This window comes from Lontra canadensis, unplaced genomic scaffold, assembly GCF_010015895.1.
Source record: "Lontra canadensis isolate GAN:19392208 unplaced genomic scaffold, GSC_riverotter_1.0 scaffold3, whole genome shotgun sequence".
NCBI classification, from domain to species: Eukaryota; Metazoa; Chordata; class Mammalia; order Carnivora; family Mustelidae; genus Lontra; species Lontra canadensis.
In genome coordinates this window covers 26,516,642-26,540,509 of record NW_022630997.1, presented here as the reverse complement: position 1 = coordinate 26,540,509, position 23,868 = coordinate 26,516,642, and the positions used below count along the sequence as shown (strand labels likewise).

Genomic DNA, 23,868 nt, shown 5'->3' with positions numbered 1-23,868 from the left:
AAACTTTAACATATCAACAAGTCACCTAGACATCCTGTTCAAAAAAAAAAAACAAAACTCTAAGTATGTAGGTCTGTGTCAGGGACCTAAGACTCTGCTTTTCTAACAAGTTTTAGTTGATGCTGATGCTGCTGGTCCATAGACCATACTAAGAAGCAAAACAAAGCCCAGTGGGGTTTTTTGTTTGGCTGGTTGGTTTTTTCCTTTTCCTTTTTTTTTTTTTCTTTAAAGATTTATTTATCTATTTTAGAGAGAGAATAAGTGTGAGGGTCAGGGGGAGAGGGAGAGAAAGAAACTCAAGCAGACTCCTTCCTGAGCCCAGAGCCTGATATAGGGCTTGATCTTACCACCCTGAGATTATGACCTGAGCCAAAACCATGAATTAGATATCTAACCAACCATGCCACCCAGGCACCCCTAGTGCAGTGGTTTTAAATCATGATAACACACTAAAATTACCTTAGGATTTCTTTCTTTCAATGACTGATAATTCTGATGCCTGGGCCTTACTACCAGAGATTCTGATTCACTGGACTAGAGATTAGCTCAGGTGTCAGGTTCTTTGTTTTGTTTAGTTTGGTTTTTTTTTGCTTTGTTTTGAAAGATTCTCAAGGAATTTTCTAGTTTGCAGCCAGGGCTGCAAGCCACTGTCCAAAGCTAACCCTTTTATTTAACTGATAAGACAACTCATAGAGTTTGACTCATCTAGATTGTTAGTCAAACACAGAACTGGTCCTAGAATCCTGATGTTGGACTCAAAGTTCTATGCTCAAGTTTCATTTCCTCAAGTCAAAACCCTGTCCATTCAAAATGAGTTTCTCTCTTTACTTTTCACTATTCTTTCCTATTTGTAAACACACACAGACACACACATACACATAGACACATTTATACACTATATTGACTGTTTCCTCTCTCCTTAGTGCTGCTGTCCTGTGAGTTCATGGGTCTGTTCATGCCAAAGACACAGTGGTCAAGATTCTGCATACCTAATCAGCTAAGTCAGAGCCCCACAGAACCAGGACTGCTGCCAAATTCATAGTGATCACAAGATAAAGATTTGCTTTGTTTCTGTGTCAGAGAAACTAGGTGTCAATAGGGGAAGGAGATTAAGAGGTAAAAACCTTCAGTTATAAAGTAAATAAGTTATGGAGATATAAAGTACAGCATAGGAATATAATCAATAATATCGTAATAACTTTGTAGGATGACAAATGGTATAGTCTCACCGTGGTGATCATTACATAATGTAGATAAATGTTGAATCACTATTTACACCTGAAACTAATATGAAACAATATGTCAACTATACTTCAATTAAAAAGTATTTTATTTGCAATAATTTTATGCACAAAAATTTCAAAGACATACTGCTATTAGTGCATATAGCCCTTCTAACTTTTCAGTATTTGCTGACATTTCTATCCTTTTATTTCAGAGTTAGGTTAGAGCTGGTAGCTTGCAGAAAATGTTTTCACCTGGAAACTCAGTTGGTCTGCTAGAAACATCGCATCTGATACAGAACTAGGAGAGAGCTGAGAAGTGATCACCTTTGCAAAATCTCTTCTCCCCACATAGATCAGTCCATCCAAGGGAAGGGCTGGATGCCTGCTGCCCAAGAGGCTTCACCAGGCTCCATGTGTGGGCATGTCCAGGGCTCTCTGACTTGGGTCCTAAGGTGGGAAGATCTAGATTTCCCTGGCCTGAGGATCACAGCAGAGCACCTGCTCCAGCAGCTGCACAGTCAGAGACATGACATAATTCCCCAAATTATAATGGGGAAGTGCTCCTGCTGGAGCTCCTGCCCACTGCACAGATGGAGGGATTTGTCATACATAATGATAGTAACATCCAGTTGCTAAATGCTCTGCAGCGAGACATGCTTTCCATGTGTTATTCCATTTCACTTCACCACAACCCCAGGAGGAAAGATCTATGACTATCCTGATTTCATAGGTAAGAAATTTTGGCTTAGAAAGGTGAACCAGGGCACATGACTGGCTCAGTCAGAAAAGCACACAACTCCTGATCTCAGTGTCATGAGTTGGAGCCCCATGTTGAGGGTGGAGTTTACTAAACAAATAAATAAATAAATGTTTAAAAAAAAAAAGGTGAGCTAACCAGCCCAAGATAACATAGCCAGTAATGGCAAAGTCCAATACTGAAACCAGACAATGTGATTCCAGGTGGTCTTTGCCACTGTGTCTTGAGCACAGAAAAGCAAATAAAGGTGAAATGTCTTAGTATTTCTTATTGTGCCCAAGCTGGAGAGGCGTGAAGGGAATCTCAGGAAAAAAATGTCCTATTGGTCCCATATCTGACAATAAGGCTTTTTCTGTAATGGAGATTTACCCTCTTGTACGATGCAGAGCACACACCCCTATAGTAAGTGAGATGGTGTATGTCTGAGGAATCCCCTACCATCAGGTAGTTCTGTCAAGGAAACAGGCCTAAGAGTTCTTCTAATGCCTTAGGTTTGTTTACCTCCAGATAACACAAGGTTTGTCTAATAGCCACTCTTCCCTTTAAGTGAACTTAGGCTCCCATAGTGGGCCAGCCTGGCCATGGTCCCTTTCCTTTTCCCTTAGATAGTTCTACTTTCCATTTCTGTGGTATTTTGCTTAGAGTCACTACCTACTTCTGTAACTACAGTAAACTTAGGGAGTGGGATTCTTGTTATTTAGGTAATCTTGATTTGTTGGGTTTGGAAATGAATATGGATCTAAACTGTATCGTGGTCATAAGATGTCATGAGGGCCAGCACACTCTTCTAGGAACTAGGAATGGACAGATGCGGTCTACCTCAAGGTAATTAACTTCAGTGAAAAAAGCAGACGTTTTCCCCAAACTTCATGCCTTTTATAATCAAGTGAGAAAAACAGTAAAATGAGTATGCAGTCAATTAAAAATCATTTTTCTCCAAAAAGAAGTTTGGAATTTAATTTGTCAAACTGTCCAAGCATTTCTCTTTTATGCCATTTGGTTTGAAGCACTATGAATTCAGTCATTTGCTGGTATTGATCAAGAAACATGAAAAGGTTGCTGTATGATTTGAGAGACCATCAGTAGAAGTCACTTTTGAGTAGGACATTTTATTAAAAGACATTGTACACCAAGTAATATTTTTAAAAGGAAAAAAATAAGGAAACAGTGTTACTGTTTTTTCATTTTTATATTTATTTTAGAGGAGGATATATTAATTTCTTATGTAGCTATAAATAATTGCCATAAACTTGGTAGGCTAAAACCATTCAAGTTTATCATCTTATAGTTCTGGAGGTCAGAAGTCTTAAACGGGTTTCATTGGGCTAACATCAAGGTGCTGGCAGAGCCACACTGCCTCCACAGGCTCTAGGGGACAATCCTTTTTGTACCTTTCCTGGCTTCTAGAAGCTCCCTTCATTCCCTGGTAGGGATTCCTAATCTACAAAATTACAAATCCCCAAGGAATTAACAGAATACTAATCAGTAGGGTTTTGGATTTCTACTGAAATTTTACAGAAATTGCAGGGAAGCAAATTTTGTATCATTGAGGGCAGGCATCAGAGTCAGGTAGAAACCATCTTCCCAACTTCTTTATCACTGAAACAAGAGATCTGTTAGATTTAACAGGAATGATATTTTAAAGTGCTTCTGTTTGGGGAAGCATGCTGTTTTAAAATGAGTTTAACCACTGCCAATTCTACCAGAGTGAGAAATATGAAAGGTAAATACTCGTTGGAGAATTAGTTCATTCTTTATTAGGCATCTCTTCCCAGGTATTGTTATACGCCACTTACACCCAAAAAGCAGAGTTCAATGATGTAAAATAAATCCCTGGATTATGTGATGTGTTTGTGCCTTGACAATCTCCAGAGATTATTGTTACTGAACTGTCTTATAACCCAATACCGTCTCTCTATCTCATCCCTCCCTACTCTGGGAGAGAACTCTTGCACTTCTCAGGGCTCAGTAATGCTAAAGTGTGGGACAGCCTGGATGTTTGCAGAGAATGACAAGCAGCAAATTTAGGAAAACAGATACTCTTTAGTACTGAAAATGCTACTGCTAGAAGTATCTGGATGGCTTAGTCAGTTAAATGTCCAGCTCTTGATTTTGGCCTGGGTCATGATCTTGGGGTAGCAGGATCCTGCCTCAAGTTGTGCTCCATGCTCAGAGTGGGATCTTCTTGGGATTCTCTCTCTTCTTCTGCTCCTCTCTCCACTCACATGCTCTCTCTAAATAAATAGATAAAATCTTAAACAAAAATGTAATTGCCAGCCTCACATATGAATATCTCTAGGTATTAGTAAGTGGTCTCTTTAAACGGACAGTTGAATTTCATGAGCTTGTTACTCCAATGCAAATGACTGACAAAACCTCATTGGTGTCCTTAGTTACCTCCCCTCTGGAATTTCTCCAAGTGCCAAGGGGGTGTCTCTCATGTACCCCTAAATCAGGCCAAGCCACAACGCCTGCCATTCAGGTCTTTGCTAATTGTGGTCTGCACGCTACTGCAGGTTCCAGCTCTTTGGAGATTCACCCTAGCCACAAACGTCTCCATACCCACGACGCTGTGAATGCTGGAACTGCACTGGGATTAAGGGCCTCTACCTGCAGCCTGCCCAGCTTGAATGACTCACCCTCAGTCTGAGTCCACAGCTCTGGAGCTTATCCCCAGCCAGGCCAAATGTGAGACAGCCACCTCCATGCTGGAGTCCATGCTGAAGGGAGTAGGCCTTCTGGGACATTCCCCTTGATATCCACCCTTCCACATAGGTCTTCTGAACTCCAGTATCATCCCCGACTGCCCTTTATCTGTATTCAGCCATTTCTTTTCTACCCAAAGTCCACCTCGTATGTATTTCAGGCTGTGCTCTGAAGACAGGAGGGTATTAGGGATACCAGTGTTTCTTGGAGGAGGGGCATAACAGGGGAGAGGATTTGGGGCCTTAGAGAAAAAAAAAAAAAAAGTTGCGTTTGCCAACTAATAGAGATTTTTTTTTTTTTTTGGTCACAACTGCAGGGTTCTGCTGACATCTAGTGGTTATAAACAAGGATGCTTCTTAAACATCACTAGACCGTTTACCGCAACAAAGAATTATCCAGCCCAAACATCAATCACTGTCAAGGTTGAGAAACTCTGCCTTACATCTGTTTCTTAGAGGACTTATTACTTAAGTTTCAGTTTCTCAAGCCGATTTTAGGTCAGTTGCCATGTTTCACTTTCTATTTCCTTTTTCCCTAGTTGCTGTGTTTTACATCTTGGTAAGAATAAATCAAGGGGCAGCTGGGTGGCTCAGTCAATTAAGTGTCTGTCCTTTGGCTCTTGTCATGATCCCAGGGTTCTGGGATTGAGCCCCACATCGGGTTCCTCACTTGGCGGAAAGCCTGCTTCTCCTTCTCCCTTTCCCTCTGCCGGCCACTCTCTCTGCTTGCACGCTCTCTCGTGCTCTCTCTGTCAAATAAATAAACATTTTTTGAAAAGAATAAATTCAAAAGACAATGCACTATTGATTTGCTGAAGACCGCACCCAATCCACCTTTCTGTGAAAATAAAGATTGATCTATAAATTCCACCTAATAATTTCAACATGTTCAACACCCACTCAACAGGTCTTCGTTTCCTCCATCCTGAAAATGTATATTCTTTAAATTTTTTTTTTAAAGATTTTGTTTATTTATTTGACAGAGATCAGAAGTAGGCAGAGAGGCAGGCAGAGAGAGAGGAAGGGAAGCAGGCTCCCTGCTGAGCAGAGAGCCCAATGTGGGGCTCAAACCCAGAACCCCGGGACCACGAGCTGAGCCAAAGGCAGAGGCTTTAATCCACTGAGCCACCCAGGCGCCCCATATTCTTTAAATTTTTTTGCATGTAGTTTTTGTCTTTCTGAATTTGAATTCTTAACAATATATGTAGATAACCAGGATTTCTTTTTCCTTTGATGTTTACTTCTGATTGCTTAGTTGCTATTCATTTAAACCTTTATAATCAAAGACAATCTCTTGACCTAGATAAGCTAAGAGAAAGGAAGGGAAAGAAGTGGGAACAAGGAAGAAAAAACACAATCAACATACTGGAAATTTTTTCAAACAGTGGAGGACTATTTTTAAAATTCTTTTTATTCTTTTTTTTTAAAATTTTATTTGTTTATTTGACAGAGAGAGAGAGAGATCAAAAGTAGGTAGAGAGGCAGGCCCAGGGAGTGGGAGAAGCAGGCTCCCTGCTGAGCAGAGAGCCGGAGGCTTAACCCACTGAGCCATCCAGGAGCCCTGAAATTCTTTTTATTCTTAATTCTTTTAAATTTTTAAAAATTCTTAGTAAGAAAGAAATTCTAGGTTTATTTTCTACCCATACTAAACCATTCAATACCTTTTCTAAAATGTGGCTTCCCGCTTCAGAAAAACATTACAATAGCCTTTAGGCCCACCACATTACCTCTCAGACCTCAATTCTTAGGGACTTTTTCCCTGCTCTTCCCATTCCAAACACACCATCCATGCATGCCAAGTATGCTTCACCTCCAGGGGTTTGCATCTACTGTTTCCCATGCCTGGAACTTTCTTCCCTAGCTCCTTATCTCCAGTGCTCACTCCTCACCCACTTCAGATCTTTGTTCAGTTGCCACTTACTTTCTCAGTGAAACAAGCTATTCAGCTATTACCAACAGCTTTATACTAGCAAAAATACCCCGCACTCCAAACCTTTCTGTGCTTTTTCTCCATATCATCTGATACATAATGTTTCATTTGTTCTTTACTATTTTTATCTCCCATACTAGAAGATAACTCCAAAAAAGTAGGTCCTCTGTTTTCATCATTACTATATTGATAGTACCTTGAACAAGGTCTGGTTTTAGCAGCTGTTCAATATAATTTGTTGAATGAATGAATGATTGAATTCAAGTGGAACAAAAGTCTAGGTTTATTGGTATTTGGCATTTTCTGCTTAGCTTCCCAATACCACCCCCATCTTCACTAGAATCTTATTATGGTGAGTAAGGCTGGCAAGGGCACAGAAGACAAGCACTCTTACACAATTGTGAGTGGACGTGTATAAACCTCTATTCAAAGCTATTCAGCAATACCTATCAACTGCTAAACTGTTTATACATCTTGACCCCAAAACTTCCTTAAATTTACCCAACAGAAATAATTGCATTGGTGTACAGCGTTGTACCTGTTTTTTTCAGTGAAGACGGGAAGCAAGGACTTCAGTTTCAGCTTAGGATGCAGAAAGCTGGAAACAGCATCGGTGCCACCCTTACAACAAGAATAACGCTGAACAATCTCCTCTCATTTTATTTAAAAATAAATTAAAGAGGTTGCTCGAGTACCACGCAGGCTTAGCAAGACAGGTGAGAGCCCAGGCCAAAGTCCAGAGGGCCAGCTGCAAATTCCACACGGAACCACACGGAGCTCTGCAAACATGCACGCCCCCTCCACCCCGCCCGCTCCCCCCAACCCGGGGTTTCTCAGCCGAGCCGGGGCCCCACTCAGCTCTAGCAGAAGTTTCCGTTTCCTGGAACTGGACTCCGCCTAGTCCGAGATCAGATTCACTTTCCAGCTCCCTCTTCCCGCTCTGGTCCTGCGTTTAACAAAGCCAACGCCTGGGCAGCGACCTCGCGCAGTAGAGACCGGGTGGCAAGAGCCCACCGCCCGCCCGCACTCCCCGCGCACGCGCGCACGCCCGCTCGCGCGCGCGCCCCACCACTCCGCAGGCCGGGATCCCAGTCCTGAGGAGAAAGCCCGAGGGTACTGCCGCCTCCCCGGGCTACTCGCAGCGCCCAGCCATCATGAGGTAAAGGCTTTCCCCGCTTCTGCCCCCAGACTGCGTAGGCCTTTGTTTCAAGCCGGTGGTGTTTTGTTGTTATTTTTTTTTTCCCAGCCCGTTGCCCGCACAGCGCCGCGGCCCTTCAAGTGGCCGAGCCCCTCACGCCCAGCAGCGGGGCGTCGGGTTTGGGACGTCCCCTCGGGCGCCGTGACTCGGTTCGGGGCGTCTGGAGTCGGGCCTGGCGGGGACGGTCGTCGAGCGCGCGCTTCCCCGAAGCACCGACCCTCTCCGGTTCAGGACTGTCCGGCCGGGGTGGTAGGCGGGGGAGGGGGCCGGCGACGCTCCCCGGGAGACTGCCCCCTCCCTGCGGCTCTTCTCGGCGGCGGCGGCGACCGTGCTTGGTTGGCGGCCGCCGCCAGGGCCATTCCAGGCGGCTTCTACGTGGCAGGCGTCTCCTGAGGCCCCCGTCGCCTTCCTCCCCTTCCCGGGACGGCAGCTGCCATTCCCCCGATGTGGGCAGACACGATTTGGCCGCAGCCCTGCAGTTGTCACCTAGGTCGGCTACTGCCATTTTGCCTTTCTGGTTTCTGGGTCTGAGTTCTTCCCTTCTTGTGAGCTGCCTTTGTACCGCGTCCAGATTCTTATTACTCCGCCCTGTCCTCTATTGGGGGGGGGGGGGGGTGTTCTCTTCTGTCTCCTTTACTGCCTTATGGTAGTGGGGTCCTTTTCTCACCCGCTTTGTGTCCCCAGGGGATGGCACCCTTCCCTGTGCGCAATGAGTGAACCGCAGTTAGTAAGAGGGATGAGAGGATAAGCTCTTGGGCTCCTGAAGCAGACAGCCCTTTCTTCTAAATCCTCATTCTGAACACCTACTAGTTGGGTGACCCAAAGCAAAGTTGCTTAAAACTCTGTGAGTCTGTTTCTTATCCGTACAAATCAGTGACCTCCCAATCTTAGGACTGTAGGGTTAGTTGATTGCTTGGTACTTAAAATAATAATAAACATTTGCAAATATTAAGTAAAAAGGAAATTTAATAAGTGTTTCACTTCTAATATCTGTAAGAAGGGAAGGAGGTATCAGGAAGATGTCTGAATAAATGAGAAGAAAAGGGATAGGCCTAATGGTATGCAGGATGGGCTGGAAGAGGGGTGGAACCCACTTGGGGTTTAACTGTCCTCCAAGGACAATGAAAGACTGCTCCTTCCTGGCCAAACCCCCCAAATTCCCTAAAGATAAATGTTGCCTCTTCAGACACAATAGCCTCTCTCTGCCGGCTTTCCAGAGACAGAGTTTTGAAAAGTAAAACTTTGCATAGCATCCATTTGGGCATAAATTCCACAGAGTCTGGGCAAGGCACTTCAGTGACTGACTGATTATCCCCTTGAGATCTCACAACTACATTCATATTACCTGAGGCAGCCCTCTTCATCGTCCTTGAGCTGGGCTGGTGTAAACTTTGCAACAGAAACATGTCCATTATACTGTATGGATGGGCAGGGGGCTGGTAAGCCCATTTGCCATGGATCTGGGCAGGTTGTTAAGGGGATGTCTTGCCCATGATTTGGGTGCAGTTACATGAGAAAAAGGAACAACTACCAACGGACAATTATACTGGGTTTCCCAATCAGGACCATGGGAAACAGTCCAAAACTTATTTTCAAAATCCAAACATGAAGCCAGACAGAGAGCATGCCAAGATATTAAGACAAATGAGATAGGGAAAACTGAAATGGGAGAAAGCCTGGAGCCATTAGCAGAAGGTGAAGAACTAGTAAGGATTCTCTCGTCTGGAATCCAGGTGCTTTTTACGCTAAGCCTATACCTCTGGGCTGGACATGCCAGAAACTGCCAGTATATAACTGCATTCATTCAACACATTTATTTATTGAGCTTCTATTAACTTCCTGGAATAATAGATTCCAGGGACACAGTGCTGGGGACCCAGTGGTGAAAAATATAAAATCAGAACAAGGTCACTATTCTTATGGGGCTTACATTTAAATGGGGGCAATAGATAAACAATAGGTAATTTGAGTAAATAACACAATTGAGAAAGTATTAAGAGTTACAAGGAAAATAATGTAATGGCCTAAGATAGTAACCTAGAATGGAGGGGACTATTTTAGATATTTCTGCTATGGGTAGCCTTTTGGGTAGAGAATGTTGGAGCTGAGTTATAGGAAAGAGCTAGTTATGCAAAGCTTTAGAAGCAGAACATTCCCCGGGTAAAATGACCAGGATTAAAGTCCTTGAACTTGGTATGTTCAAGATAGGAAAGTCAAGGTCCAAAACAAAGTGAATGAAAAGGAGAGTAGGAGGAGAAAATAGATAAGGCCAAGTCCTTTAGGGACTTAAAGGACGTGGCAAGGACTGGATTAATATCTAAGGGTGTTGGGAAGCCATTGGGAGATTTTAAGCAGGAGACCGACATCATCTGGTTTACATTTTCAAAAGTTTAGTTGGACTCTGAGGGGATCAAGAGCCAAAGCTGGAAGACCAGATTTTTGCCCCAGCTCAAAGGAACGGTAATTGTGGTTTAGAATAGTAAAACGGCAGTAAAAGTGGAGGAAAGTGCTTGGATTTGAGGTTTATCTGGGTGTTAGATTTAACAGGACTTCCAACTGGATTGGATAAGAGGTTGAGAGAAAAAGAAGATCAGATTACTCCTGGATTCTTTGGCTTGTGGAACTAAGAGGTGCCAAAGAAGATTGAGGGAGGAACAAGCTCAAGGAATCCAGATTTCTGGATTACTTCTGTTTATTTGAGATGCCAACTGAACTTCTAACTGAAGGTGTAAACTGAAAAACTTCTAACTGAAGGTGTGAACTGAAAATTCATTAAGTCTGGAATTCAGGGGAGAGATGAGAGATCAGAGATTAGATCAGAGATTAGGTTATAAATATGAAATGCTTTTATTTTTTTATTCACTACTACTAATTGTGCAATTAATTCAGTTCTGTAACTTCTGCCACTTTTTGCTATTAGGACAACCCCTTTCCAGTTCCTAAAACTCTATCTGATTCAGTTTAAAACATCAAGCTAGTATTTGACTTAAAGCACTCTTCTCCTCCTTCCCAACTCCCACCAAATATTGATGTAAAGTGCTATACAGCAAGGGAAATGTGATAGACTAGACTAGACTAGACTAGACTTTAGCCAAGGTGGTCAGGGGTACATCTCTTTGAAGAGCTGACATTTGAGTCAAGACCAGAATTGTGAGAGTTAAGCGCACGCTAGAACTCTCTGAGGAAGAGTTCACAAAATGAGGGAAGAAAAAGCCCATGCAGATGCCCTGAGGTAGATACATACTTGGCAGAAGTAACAGTTTTTTTAAAGGCCTGTATGGTTAGAGTGCAGGGAGTGGAAGGAAGGTTGTACAAAATGAGGCTAGAGAAGTAGACATGGGCTGGATGACAAAGGGCATAGCAATAATGATTAAGAGATTGAAGCTGGAGATAAAGTTTTGAATATTAACAATGTATAGTTTCACTTAAGCTTCATGTTCCATCTTTCTTGCAGTTATCCCTGCCTCTCTTCTACAAGCATCATTTTCTTCCTTACTACTGGATCATTCCTATTGGCATATCATAACATATTAAGTTATTAAAAATATTGTGGTTAAAAAAATTTTTTTAAAGATTTTATTTATTTATTTGACAGACAGAGATCACAGTAGGCAGAGAGGCAGAGAGAGAGGAAGGAAACAGGCTCCCTGCTGAGCAGAGAGCCCGATGTGGGGCTTGATCCCAGGACCCTGGAATCATGACCTGAGCTGAAGGCAGAGGCTTTAACCCACTGAGCCACCCAGGCGCCCCTGTTAAAAATTATTTTGACATTTTCATCAGCCTTCCTCCAGATACAGCTCTAGGTCTCTGGTTCCTTCGTAGTAAAATTCCTTGAGAGAGTGGCCTCTACTCCCCATATCTACTTCTTTACCTCACATTATCCCCTCAACCCACTCCAGTAATTTTTTTATTTGTTAAGATTTTATTTATTAATTAGAGAGAGGGAAAGAGAGCACGGGGCATGGGGGTTGGGGGAGCAGAGGGAGAATGAGAAGCATACTCCCTGCTGAGCAGGGAGCCCAATGTGGGACCGATCCCAGGACTCCCAAGATCATGACCCAGGCCAGACGCTTAAGCCACTGAGCCACCCAGGAATCCTCCAATAATGATTTCATCCCTACCTTTCTACTGAAACACTTATCCTGGTCCCCCACAGCTTTACTCCTGCCAAAACAGTGATCTCTTTTCTGTCCTCAATTACTCAATTTCTTAGAATCATTTTGCACATTGAATATTCATCTCTCTTTCTCAAAACATTTTCTTCCTTAGGCTTTCATTGATACCAGATTTCTTAGTTTTCCAGCTCCCTCACTGATGATTCTTTCTTTGCCTCCTTTCCTGGTCCTTCTAGTCTACTTGACCTAGAGTGTCTTACAGTTTAGTTTTTGACCTTCTTCTCAGTCTATGCTCACTCCTTAGGTAATTTCATTCTAGATCTTGTGGTTTTAAAGTCCATCTGCATGTCTGTGACTCCTGATTTTATATCCTTATTTCTAACTTCACTCCTCCTCATCCCCAGTATTGTATTCATTAATATCCAATTTCATACTTGGCATCTTCACTTGGATGTGTAATAGACATCTCAAAATTAACATTTCCATATAGGCCCCTTGATTTGTCCACTCACTTCCTCAAGTCAAAAGCATAGGAATCATCCTGGATTCTCTCTTTTCCTCATGGCCCGCCCCACACCAACTCCATCAGAAAGACCTGTCACCTCCGCCTCAAATATAACCAATGCAGTCCTCGCCAACCCTCCATTACAACCACAGTGTAAGCTTCCATCATCTCTCTTTGGATTTCCTTGACAGCTGCTTTCAAGCCTCTTTTAGGGAGATTTGCTCTCACCATGCTCTTTCTATTTTAACCACCTCTCAAATTCCCTGGCAACTTCCCATTTTTTTCTCCTTTTCTGCTTTATTTTTCTTCTTTATTACCATCTAACATACTCTATATTTTCTTTTTTTTTTTTTTTAATCTTTTCTTGGCCACCCGACTGCCCTATTAGAATATAAGCTACATGAAGTCAGGGTGTTTTTTCTGTTTTAATCACTGCTGTATCCCAGCACTTAGAACATGCCCTCTACATTGTACTTCTCAGTTAATCTTGGTTGAATAAATAGCTGTCATATCAGTTTGCAAACTTCCTCTTTTGATCCTTGATTGTTCATTCTCCTCACAGCAGCCAGAGGGATTTTTTAAAAACTTAAATCAAATATTATCATTTTTCTACTTGAAAAGTTTCCCCCAGTGGTTTCCCATTGCAGTTAGGGGAAAATCCTGCATCATCTGTCCCTGCCTACTACTATACCTCATCTTCTGCTATTCCTCTTTACTATGCTTCAGCCACACTTTTCTTCCTTTGTCCCCTAAACACACCAAGTATGTTCTCATGTCAAGACCTTTCCACTCACTGATCTCAGCCCAAACCAGGATTTCCTCATTCTCAACATTATTGACATTTCGGGCTAGATAATTCATTGTTGGGACTGACCTGTGCATTGTAGGATATTTAGCAACATCCCTGGCCCAGTAGGTGCTAGTAGCATTCCTCCAGTGGTGACAACCAACATTATCTCCAGACATTACCATATATCCCCTAGCGAGCAAAAGCACCCTGGTTGAGAAGCAGTGGCTTAGACCATTCTGCCCTCAGATCTTTTATGATTGCCTCCATTTCATTGTTGAGATCTTACTTCAATTGCCACTTTCTACAAAAGCTGTTCCTTTCATAATTATAACTAAAGTACCTCCCCAACCACCACCACCACTCTTAATTCCATTACTCAGAATTTTTTTCTTAACATTTACTACTACCTGGAATTATGTTGTTTGTTTGTTTTCATATTGATTTGTCTACATATTTGTTTTCCATCAACTCCTTTTGTTTTTTCTTCTCCCAGAATGTAATTGCCAAGAAAGGGCCATTTTCTAACTTGTTCACTACTATCCACTACAACTAGGATATTGCCTGACACATATGACATGAAGTGGTCAATAAATGTTTTGGTGGAATTATTACTATAGTTCCCATAAACATTTATACAACTATATATTTATATTTTACATACAAGGGGATGGGGTCTTTGTATGCATTCAAAGGAAATAAACACACATTCACATGCACATACCCTGTATACTGTTCAGATACTGTTCATAATTAGGGCATTTTCCTCTGAGAGAAGACTTAAGGAATTTTTTAAAATTTATTTTATTTTATTTTTATTTATTTGCCAGACAGAGATCACAAGTAGGCAGAGAGGCAGGTGGGGGTGGGGGTGAAGCAGGCTCCCTGCTGAGCAGAGAGCCCGATGTGGGGCTCCATCCCAGGACCCTGGGATCATGACCCGAGCTGAAAGCAGAGGCTTTAACCCACTGAGCCACCCAGGCGCCCAGGAATTTTTTTTTTCCAATTTTAGTATATATGCTGCCGAAGCGAGCACAGGAATTTTTTTTTCTTTTCCTATACATTTCTTAATTATGATTAATCATAGATTGAGAAATTTTTTTAAGACTTTTTTTTAAAGACTTTTTTAAAGACTTTATTTATTTATTAGAGAGAGAGAGATAACATAAGGGGGGTGGGTGGGGAAGAGGAAGAGAAAGAAGCAGTCTCCCCCACTGAGCAGGGAGCCTGATGTGGGGCTCCTTCACAGGACCCCGGGATCATGTCCTGGGCCGAGGGCAGATATTTAACCAACTGAGCCACCCAGTCTTTCTTGACTGTCACACTACCACTATCAGCAAAGCAAAAAAAAAATAAAATCAGGTATGTTAATTAGGATTTTGTCAGTTGCTGACAATAGAAACCTAATTTAGAGTGGCTTAAGCAGGAGGTTATTTCTTTAAGTAAATAGGAGTCCAGGGGTAGATAAGGTGATCCAGGCAAGACTGTTTATAGTCACTATCTTAAACTCTGCTTTCCTCTTTATAAATTTTTTCTCAGTCAGGCAGACTCCCCCCAAATTTGGAAAGATGGCCACCAGCAAACCCAAGGTTGTATTCTACCAACATAAAATTTTTAGAAGGAAGAGAGATAGTTCCATCAAAGTCCTGTTTCAACAAAAGTATATTTTAATTGGACTGCCTCGGAATATATCACTGAAACCAGGGAACGGCTTAGAATATCATGTCCCTTCCCAGACTCAAAAGTAGACAGTCCATTTCAAATCACATGGACTGAGTAGGAAAGGATGTTCCAGAAATGGAAACCAAAAGAATGGGTCCTCACCAAGTAAAAACCACAGATGTCCACAGCACTCGACTATGTACACTTCCTGGGTCACTTCTATGGAACTTTATGCTGAATCGTAATTGTTTACTTATAAGCTTTGTATAAGTAGGGCTATGTCTTATTCACAGTTACATACCCAAGGTTACTTAGAAGGTCTTGCACATAAAATGGTCTCAGTAATGAATAAATATTTCCTTGCCCTTCCTTCCCTCTGTATCTTCCTAGTTTCAGAGATAGTGTCTGTAGTGTGCCCTGCAGAGATTACACTGTGCCTTGCACAAAGGGAGCTCAACAAATATTTGTGAAGTGAATTTTAATAGCAGTGACAAGATAATAATAAGCATTAGCTATTGTTGCCCACAATTCTTGAGGTCAGAAGGATGTGGCACTTACATCAAATCTCTTAAGCTTACTAAATTTCCTTGTGCCTTTTCCCCATCTTTCTGGAAATCTGTTACTCTCTTTTTATCTATCTCAAACTTAATGCTTTTCCCCATCTGTTGGTATACCAGTTACTATCTGTTTCTGTGCTTTTTCTCCCTGTAGGGGTTCCTTCTTTTCTTTCTTCCTCTCTCTCTTCCTTCCTCCCTCTCTTTTTCCCTTCCTTGCTTCCTCTGTAAAAATGACATATTGGTATGGTTTTTGTGTCTTCTTCAGTGTACTCCTTTTTCTTATTTCATACCTCTTCTTTCCCTTCCTACTCATAATATAGAAATGGAACTTTTATATTAATTATTGCTATATATATTTATTATTCTTAATTTTCAAGGGAAGTAAATAAAACATTTTAAATTCCCCTCTGAAAAATTGGAGGTACTCATGGGTTAGTGACTACCCGAAGGGAATAAATATCCTGTGACATAGATAATCCTGTCATCGCTCCAAAATTGCTTTTGCAATAAATAATGAGGATATTTCTAGAATTTAACTCTACACCAGGGAAACCAGTATGAAGATATAGAGAACTAGTGCTTTAACTGTAAGATCAAATAAAAGGTAGAATTGTTGTTAAACAAAAAACTGTATATAAGGTTTAAAGATTGATTATTTCCTTTATTTCTTCAAAATTAAAAGGGATTTTATCTTTGACAGTGAAATTCCTAAGGACTCCTTGAAGGCCATCCTGTTGGAGTTAGAATGTCACTTTACATGGAATTTACTTAAGGAAGACATTGATCTATTTGATGTGGAAGATACAATTGGGCAACAACTTGAATTTCTTACCACAAAATCCAGACTCACTCTTTATAACCTATTGGCCTATGTGAAACACCTGAAAGGCCAAAATAAAGATGCTCTAGAGTGCCTGGAACAAGCAGAAGAAATAATCCGGCAAGAACACTCAGACAAAGAGGAAATACGAAGTCTGGTCACTTGGGGAAACTATGCCTGGGTATATTATCACATGGGCCATCTCAAAGAATCTCAGAAGTATATAGACAAGATAGGGAACGTTTGCAAGAAATTGTCCAGTCCTTCTAATTACAAGTGGGAGTGTCCTGAGATTGACTGTGAAAAAGGATGGGCACTCTTGAAATTTGGAGGAAAGTATTACCAAAGGGCTAAAGCAGCTTTTGAGAAGGCTTTGGAAGTCGAACCTGACAATCCAGAATTTAACATCGGCTATGCCATCACAGTGTACCGGCTGGATGATTCTGACAGAGAAGGGTCTATAAAGAGCTTTTCCCTGGGCCCTCTGAGGAAAGCTGTTACCTTGAACCCAGATAACTCCTACATTAAGGTTTTTCTGGCACTGAAGCTTCAAGATGTACATGCAGAAGCTGAAGGGGAGAGGTATATTGAAGAAATCCTGGACCAGATATCATCCCAACCATATGTCCTTCGTTATGCAGCCAAATTCTACAGGAGAAAAAATTCCTGGGACAAAGCTCTGGAACTTTTGAAAAAGGCTTTGGAGGTGACACCAACCTCTTCCTTCCTGCATCACCAGATGGGACTTTGCTATAGGGCACAAATGATCCAAATCAAGAAGGCCACACGAAACAGACCTAAAGGAAAGGATAAACTGAAAGTCGATGAGCTGATTACATCTGCTATATTTCATTTCAAAGCAGCTGTGGAAAAGGACTCTATGTTTGCATTTGCCTACACGGATCTGGCCAACATGTATGCTGAGGGAGGCCAGTACAGCAATGCTGAAGACGTTTTCCAAAAAGCCCTTCGTCTGGAGAACATAACTGATGATCACAAACATCAGATCCACTATCACTATGGCCGCTTTCAGGAATTTCACCGTAAATCAGAAAGTACTGCTATCCACCATTATTTAGAAGCCTTAAAAGTCAAAGACCGGTCATCCCTACGCACCAAATTGACAAGTGCTCTGAAGAAATTGGCTGTCAAGAGACTCGGTCACAATGCTTCAGATGTGCAGAGTTTAAGTGCGCTAGGGTTTGTTTACAAGCTGGAAGGAGAGAAAAGGCAGGCTGCTGAGTACTATGAGAGGGCCCAAAAGGTAGATCCAGAAAATGAAGAATTCCTTACTGCTCTCTGTGAGCTTCGACTTTCTATTTAAATACATACTCTAGGAAATTAGTTCTAAGCTTTTCTGTCCATTTTGGGTCATTATATTTTTTTGTTTATTATTTTAACCCATTGTTCATTATAGAGCCATTTTTTTGGATGGTTATGTACCACGCATCATTCTAAATACTTTATATATACATAATGATGACTGTTTTGCTGTTTTCCTTTTTTTTTTTTTAAATTAAACTAATATAGTCCATTGAGAAACAAATATTTCAGCTGCTGTAACTTTTGTTAAAAATGGTATGGCCATTTATACCCTTTATTTTTGCCATTTATAGTAATTTTCTATTAAATGTTATCAAATTTTCCATATTACTCACACAATGAGTATAATTCTATATAAACCCTGACACCTAGGAGTGCAAAATTATATTAGTTAAGCTCTTAATTATGTAGCTTGCAAAAGATGGACCCTTCCAGTTACAGATGTTTTGACTTTAATGAGAATGTTTAACCCTCAACCTGATATTCACCTAAAGAATCCTCTTTGTTGAACAAAAAAAGTTCATAATAATAAAAAGCTTGTCATCTGTGGTGACTTCAATAAAAAGAGAAAAAACAAATAGAAAAAAAAAAGACTTCTTCAAATAGGGGACCCATGAGAAATAACAAATATCTCCCAAATTAATTTTACTCCTTCCTATTAAAATTCCAGTATGCTTAGGTTAAAATCATTGAGATAGAAAGCGGGCCAATTGAGAAATTGGGAGAAATGATAAACAAATGGGTAAAATAGCTGTCCCTAACCTACATCCTTAGATTATCAAGATTTCTGTGATTTGGTTTTGGGTCCAGACTGGATTGTTCTCATACTCCCAACTTCTGGCCTTTGGTTAATTGTTTTATAATTCCAAATTTACTTCTGTGAAGCGTTTTCTTTTGTCTAAAGTTTTCAGATTGACATGTTTTCCTATAGATTCTACAGGAATAGTTAAGCCCTGCTTTCAGTTTTAATATCCATCTTGAAGGGTCAGTGTTTAAGGGCTCTTATCCCACGGGACATTTTTAATTGGGATGTTGCTAAAAGTAGCTTCTCTAATGTTGTTTCTTTGGTTATATACTACACAATTATATTTACCACCACAGTATTAGTGGAAAAGTGTGCCATGTGATTTAATTCTCCATACCTCTAATGTAGCTCTTAAAACTACTGTATACATATTTGTGTGTTTTTTACTTTTTGTTACTTTTTAAAAAAATTTTTTCTATTGTGAATATCATAAAAGTAATGAATTCTCATTGTAAAATTTCAAACATAACAGAAGCATATGAGTTTAAAAGTAGGGGCACCCCCTCCTTACCCTTCCCTAATTCTACACCAGCATGGTAACCTGTTAACAATTTAATATGTATCCTTCTAGATATTTTTTTATGCATATTCAAACATACATCCATACTGCAATGTATTTCATAAATTAAAATTTGAAAATGTTTTACTTAGGTCCCTGCTGTTTTTATTTTACTCATTCCATTTGTTTATTCAAGAAGGAAGAATGGGGAAGGGAACGATTTTTACCTAAGTATTTCAGAAATTCAGGACTAAAGTCCTGACCTATCAGTAGAAGCATTTGTCACATTTTGCAGCAAATATTTTATTTTGCAACAAGTCATTTTCCCCTATTGAGAATAATGGTGTAATTAAAATTGTGTTCCCAAGTAGAAAATTCACACATAATATAATACAGTTATGATACCAAAACAACAATACAACTATAAGCCTTTATTTAGATATTTAGACTTTAAAGTCTATTAAGTGACTTTAAAATTCTCTAGATATTATAACATATCAATATATAAGAAGTCATAAATACCAATAAAGCATAAATCAGCATATGAAAAATACAACTCTGTAAAATACTGAACTAAAATTAGTATGTTTATAATAACTGTAATTTTGTCATTAATTGTTCTTGCCTTTCTAAATTGTAAAACTATTTAGAGGTAATTTCATAGAGTCTTGGGTTTAAAAAAAGACCTCAGAATTCATTTGCCTTTATCAATTAACCTTCAAAACTTAGAGCTTGAATTATCTTCCTAAATGATAATTTCATTTTCAGATTGTCCTTATTCTTAACATTTGTTTCTTCCATATAACTGAAGACTTTTGGCCTGAAGTTTACACATTTTGGCCTGTCTTTAGGGACCTCAAAGATCTAATCCTTTCAAGAGGTGACATTTTGTATCAGAACTCTTAGTTGCAAATGGCAGAAAACCCAGCTCAAACTGACCTAAGCAAAAATGGGAATGTAATGGCTGTTGTAATTTAGTAATCCAGAGGCGGTACTAGTTTCGGATGAATTTGAAGAGATAAATGAGTCACCAAATATAAATCAGTGACTATTATTATAAATCAAGTTATGCTGAGTAGCCATAAACCAAATGTCTACTATATATGTCTTAAAAGTATTTGAAGAAAATTGTTCTATGTACCCTAAGAATCCTTTTAAGATAAACATGCCATTATATTTCACCCCATCCCCGTCTACATCACGGTCAGTTTTAGTTCTCTCCAAATTGTCTTTATCCTTTGCTAGTGGTTTGTGCTGAGATTAACTTAATATCCAAAGTGAGGTTTTAGGACTATGGTAGAATGATCCTTTCTTTTTTCTATAAACTATATTTCTATGAATGTAGCCAAAATCAAAATCTCTCCTTGGTATCTACCCATGTGTTGTTTTTTCCACATATGCCATTTTAAGGCATCTTTTCCACATCCTATACCTGAGCATTTGGCTTTTGAAAGTATTTTATGTCACTTGGTAGCATTCAGCACTTCAATTCAGATAACCTGTACCTCTTGAAGAGTTTGTATATAAAATGCCAATTGCAAATAACACTAGAGATAGTAGAAAACCAACTTAAGTTTTCTTTCTAATGGTAACAAAAATAAATCTTGGTGATTTTTTTTCTTTTTAGATTTTATTTTTTTATTTGAGAGAACAAGTAGAGGGGAGAGGCAGAGGGAGAGGGAGAAACAGGCTCCCTGCTGAGTAGGGGACCTGATGTGGGGCTTGATCCCAGGAATCCAGAATCATGACCTGAGCCAAAGGCAGATGCTTGAATGAGCCACCCAGGCACCCCATAAATCTTGTTTTCAAGCAAGACCTATCCTTAAGCAGTGTGACCAAGACATAATCACTCTCTACTGAGCTCTGATCCATTGGCTCCATTCTGAGAAAGCTCCATCTTTGTGATACTAAGATAGCGGCCACATGTACTTTTGTCCAGCGCAGTGGAAAAGAGCATATCTGCTCCCCCAGCAACATAAGAAGTCCAAGTATGCTGTCTGATAGGACCACCTGAGGTTACACGCTATTCTCAGATCAGTCATCATGGCCAGGGAGGAAGTTATCATGCTCATTAGTTAGGCTTGAGACACATAGCTGGCCTTGAAATTGAGGAATAGGGAGAAAATTAACTTCCCTGGAAGCAAGTGGGTTGTACAGTACAGGGATGAAATTATCAAGAAAACTGGTATTGGATACTGACAGTGAAAACACCAAGGATATATAGATTCAAATTACTATCTTCTTCCCCCACTCCATACAGTTCTCTGTAGCAAGTAAAATATTTCAAAAAGGAGCTAGAGTCATTCTTACCACCGAAGTCCATGGTGAACTTTTTTTTTGTTGGGATTTCAGGTGCCATGTCTCCTTAGTCTAGTTCTCTTACTCCTTTTTTATTCCTTCAGATCTGCTCTCTACCTCAGTGTCATAGAGGGCTGGCCGGTAAGGGGGTGGTATATATAAGATGGAGGGAAGAAGTAATACTCATATTGTAGTGATAGCCACTGCCTATAACTCAGACAACTTCAGAAAATAAACCAACAGGAGGCATTATGGCCTGTGGATGTGTCTGGAGTACCAAAGATGATCGTGTTAACGGAAATAAAGACCTGTATCCAGTGAAGCTGAGCAGCCCCTGAAAAAGCCATTACCAGCTTATTCACCAGCTTCTGTGAGGTCTCCAGGCCTTGAACATGACTAGTTCAAATTCAAGGTGACAAAGGTAGAGGATAAAAGTAGGTATGGAAAGATCTGAACGTTGAAGGACTAAACCAGGTTACCCATGTGATCAGCCTGTATGTATATATATGTATTCTGTGATGGCAAAGACCCATGTAAAAATACTGTTTTTCATTCCCTATATTAGGCACTTTAGTGTGTCACCTTGTTTAACCATCTCAACACCACAAATGAATAAAGCCAGGCTCAGAGAAGTTAAGTAACATTCTGAAAATCATCTAACTACTAAGCTACTAAGTGGTGGGACTAGGATTTAAAACCAGATCTGGGGGCGCCTGGGTGGCTCAGTGGGTTAAAGCCACTGCCTTTGGCTCAGGGCATGATCCCAGGGTCCTGGGATCGAGCCCCCGCATCGGGCTGCCTGCTGAGCAGGGAGCCTGCTTCCCCCCGTCTCTCTCTGCCTGCCTCTCTGCCTCCTTGTTATCTCTGCCAAATAAATAAAATCTTTAAAAAAAAAAGCATTAAAAAAAAAAAAACCAGATCTGACCTAATTTATAGTCCACTCTCCATTGTATCAGTGGTTCACAACCCTAACCCTAAATTAGAGTCACTGGTTAAGCTCTTTAGAAATCTAATTCCCGGGGCGCCTGGGTGGCTCAGTGGGTTATAGCCTCTGCCTTTGGCTCCAGTCATGATCCCAGGGTCCTGGGATCAAGCCCCACATCAGGCTCTCTGCTCAGCAGGGAGGCTGCTTCCCCCCATCTCTCTGCCTGCCTCTCTGCCTACTCGTGATTCCTGTCTGTCAAATAAATAAATAAAATCTTGAGAAAAAAAAAATTAAATTCCCAGGTACGACCACAGACCGACAAAGCCAGAACCTCTAGGGGTGAAATCTGGAAGTTTATATTTATAAAGTTTATATTTATAAGGCACCCAAAGTAATTCAGAGGATTAGCCAGGTAGGGAAATGACGGTTAGAGCCTATAATACCATTAGCGGGTGGTTTTGTTGTTCTATATCCCACACATTCCATTTGCAAGTAGAAATGCTCAGGGGAACAGTGTATGTGTTAGGTGAAGTTTAACAACAGTCCAAATTTAGACACAGAATTCTCAATCTGCTATGTGCCAGAGGTTAAGGGAAATAACTGAGGAGAATATCAAGAAGAATGGTGAATCAGGTTTGGGAAGGATCTTGCCTCAGAAGGTCAGCCTGACAAACTCTGGAGCCACCTCAACTAAAGTAGAATGAGATAACCAAGGATTACCTTGAATCTCTTCCCCAAATTCCACCTCATCAATTATACGAAGAGACTCCTCAAAATCCATCAAAGTTGCCCACTAAAAAGTTTTCCTCCCTTCTCTCTCTCACGTGCACATGTATCTTAGCCCTTTACACTGCAAAATTGGATTTTCAGCTTCAGCTCTCCCTCCCTTTCCCCCTCCACATGGCCTTTCCCTGGGACCTCAGTATGACCTATAGACGGCTACCCTGTTCTTTCACCTTAAAGTAAATAATAACTCCAACATTTGCACCTAATTCATAAAACTCTCACATTCGGGAGCCATTCAGATTATGAGTCATAGAAAAGATTATTTGTTTCAACTAACTTGTTTTTAGAAATCAGTAGACAAGAGCTGGGGAGCCTGGGTGGCTCAGTGGGTTAAAGCCTCTGCCTTCTGCTCAGGTCATGGTCCTAGGGTCCTGGGATCGAGCCCGGCATTGGGCTCTCCGCTCAGCGGGGAGCCTGCTTCCCTTCTCTGTCTCTGCCTGCCTCTCTACTTACTTGTGATCTCGGTCTGTCAAGTAAATTAAAAAAAAAAAAAAAAGAAAGAAGAAAAAATCAGTATACAAGAGCTGCCTTAGACCCAGAACAAGTCTTTGGGAAACAGGGCCTACCACAACACCTGTCGAACGTTAATGTGCATGCAGATCACTTGGGAATCTTGTTAACAGGTAGATTTTGATTCTTTAGATTTCACAGAGGGCCCAAGATTCTGAACTTTAAACAAGCTCTCAAGTAATGATGTTTCTGTTCTTCAGGTAAGAGTCTACAGTATTGCTCTTCGGATTTCGCTACACTTTGGAATCTCCTGAGAAGTTAAAACAAAACAAAACAGTGGTGTCTGGGTCCCACCTCAGAGGCTGACTAAATTAGCATTATGATTTTTTTTAAAATTTATTTTCAGCGTAACAGTATTCATTGTTTTTGCACCACACCCAGTGCTCCATGCAATCCGTGCCGTCTCCAATACCCACCACCTGGATCCCCCAACCTCCCACTCCCCGCCCCTTCAAAACCC

General features: G+C 40.8%; 1 protein-coding gene across 1 annotated transcript; it reads left to right on the top strand.

The window, feature by feature from the left end:
• The first annotated feature begins 7,622 nt into the window (after positions 1 to 7,622).
• LOC116854761 (interferon-induced protein with tetratricopeptide repeats 5) lies at positions 7,623 to 17,737 on the top strand. The gene is made up of 2 exons (XM_032836910.1): positions 7,623 to 7,777; positions 16,143 to 17,737. Exons 1-2 carry the CDS (start codon positions 7,773 to 7,775, stop codon positions 17,584 to 17,586), a joined length of 1,449 nt encoding a protein of 482 aa, XP_032692801.1. The 5' UTR covers positions 7,623 to 7,772; the 3' UTR covers positions 17,587 to 17,737.
• Positions 17,738 to 23,868: the final 6,131 nt, after the last annotated feature.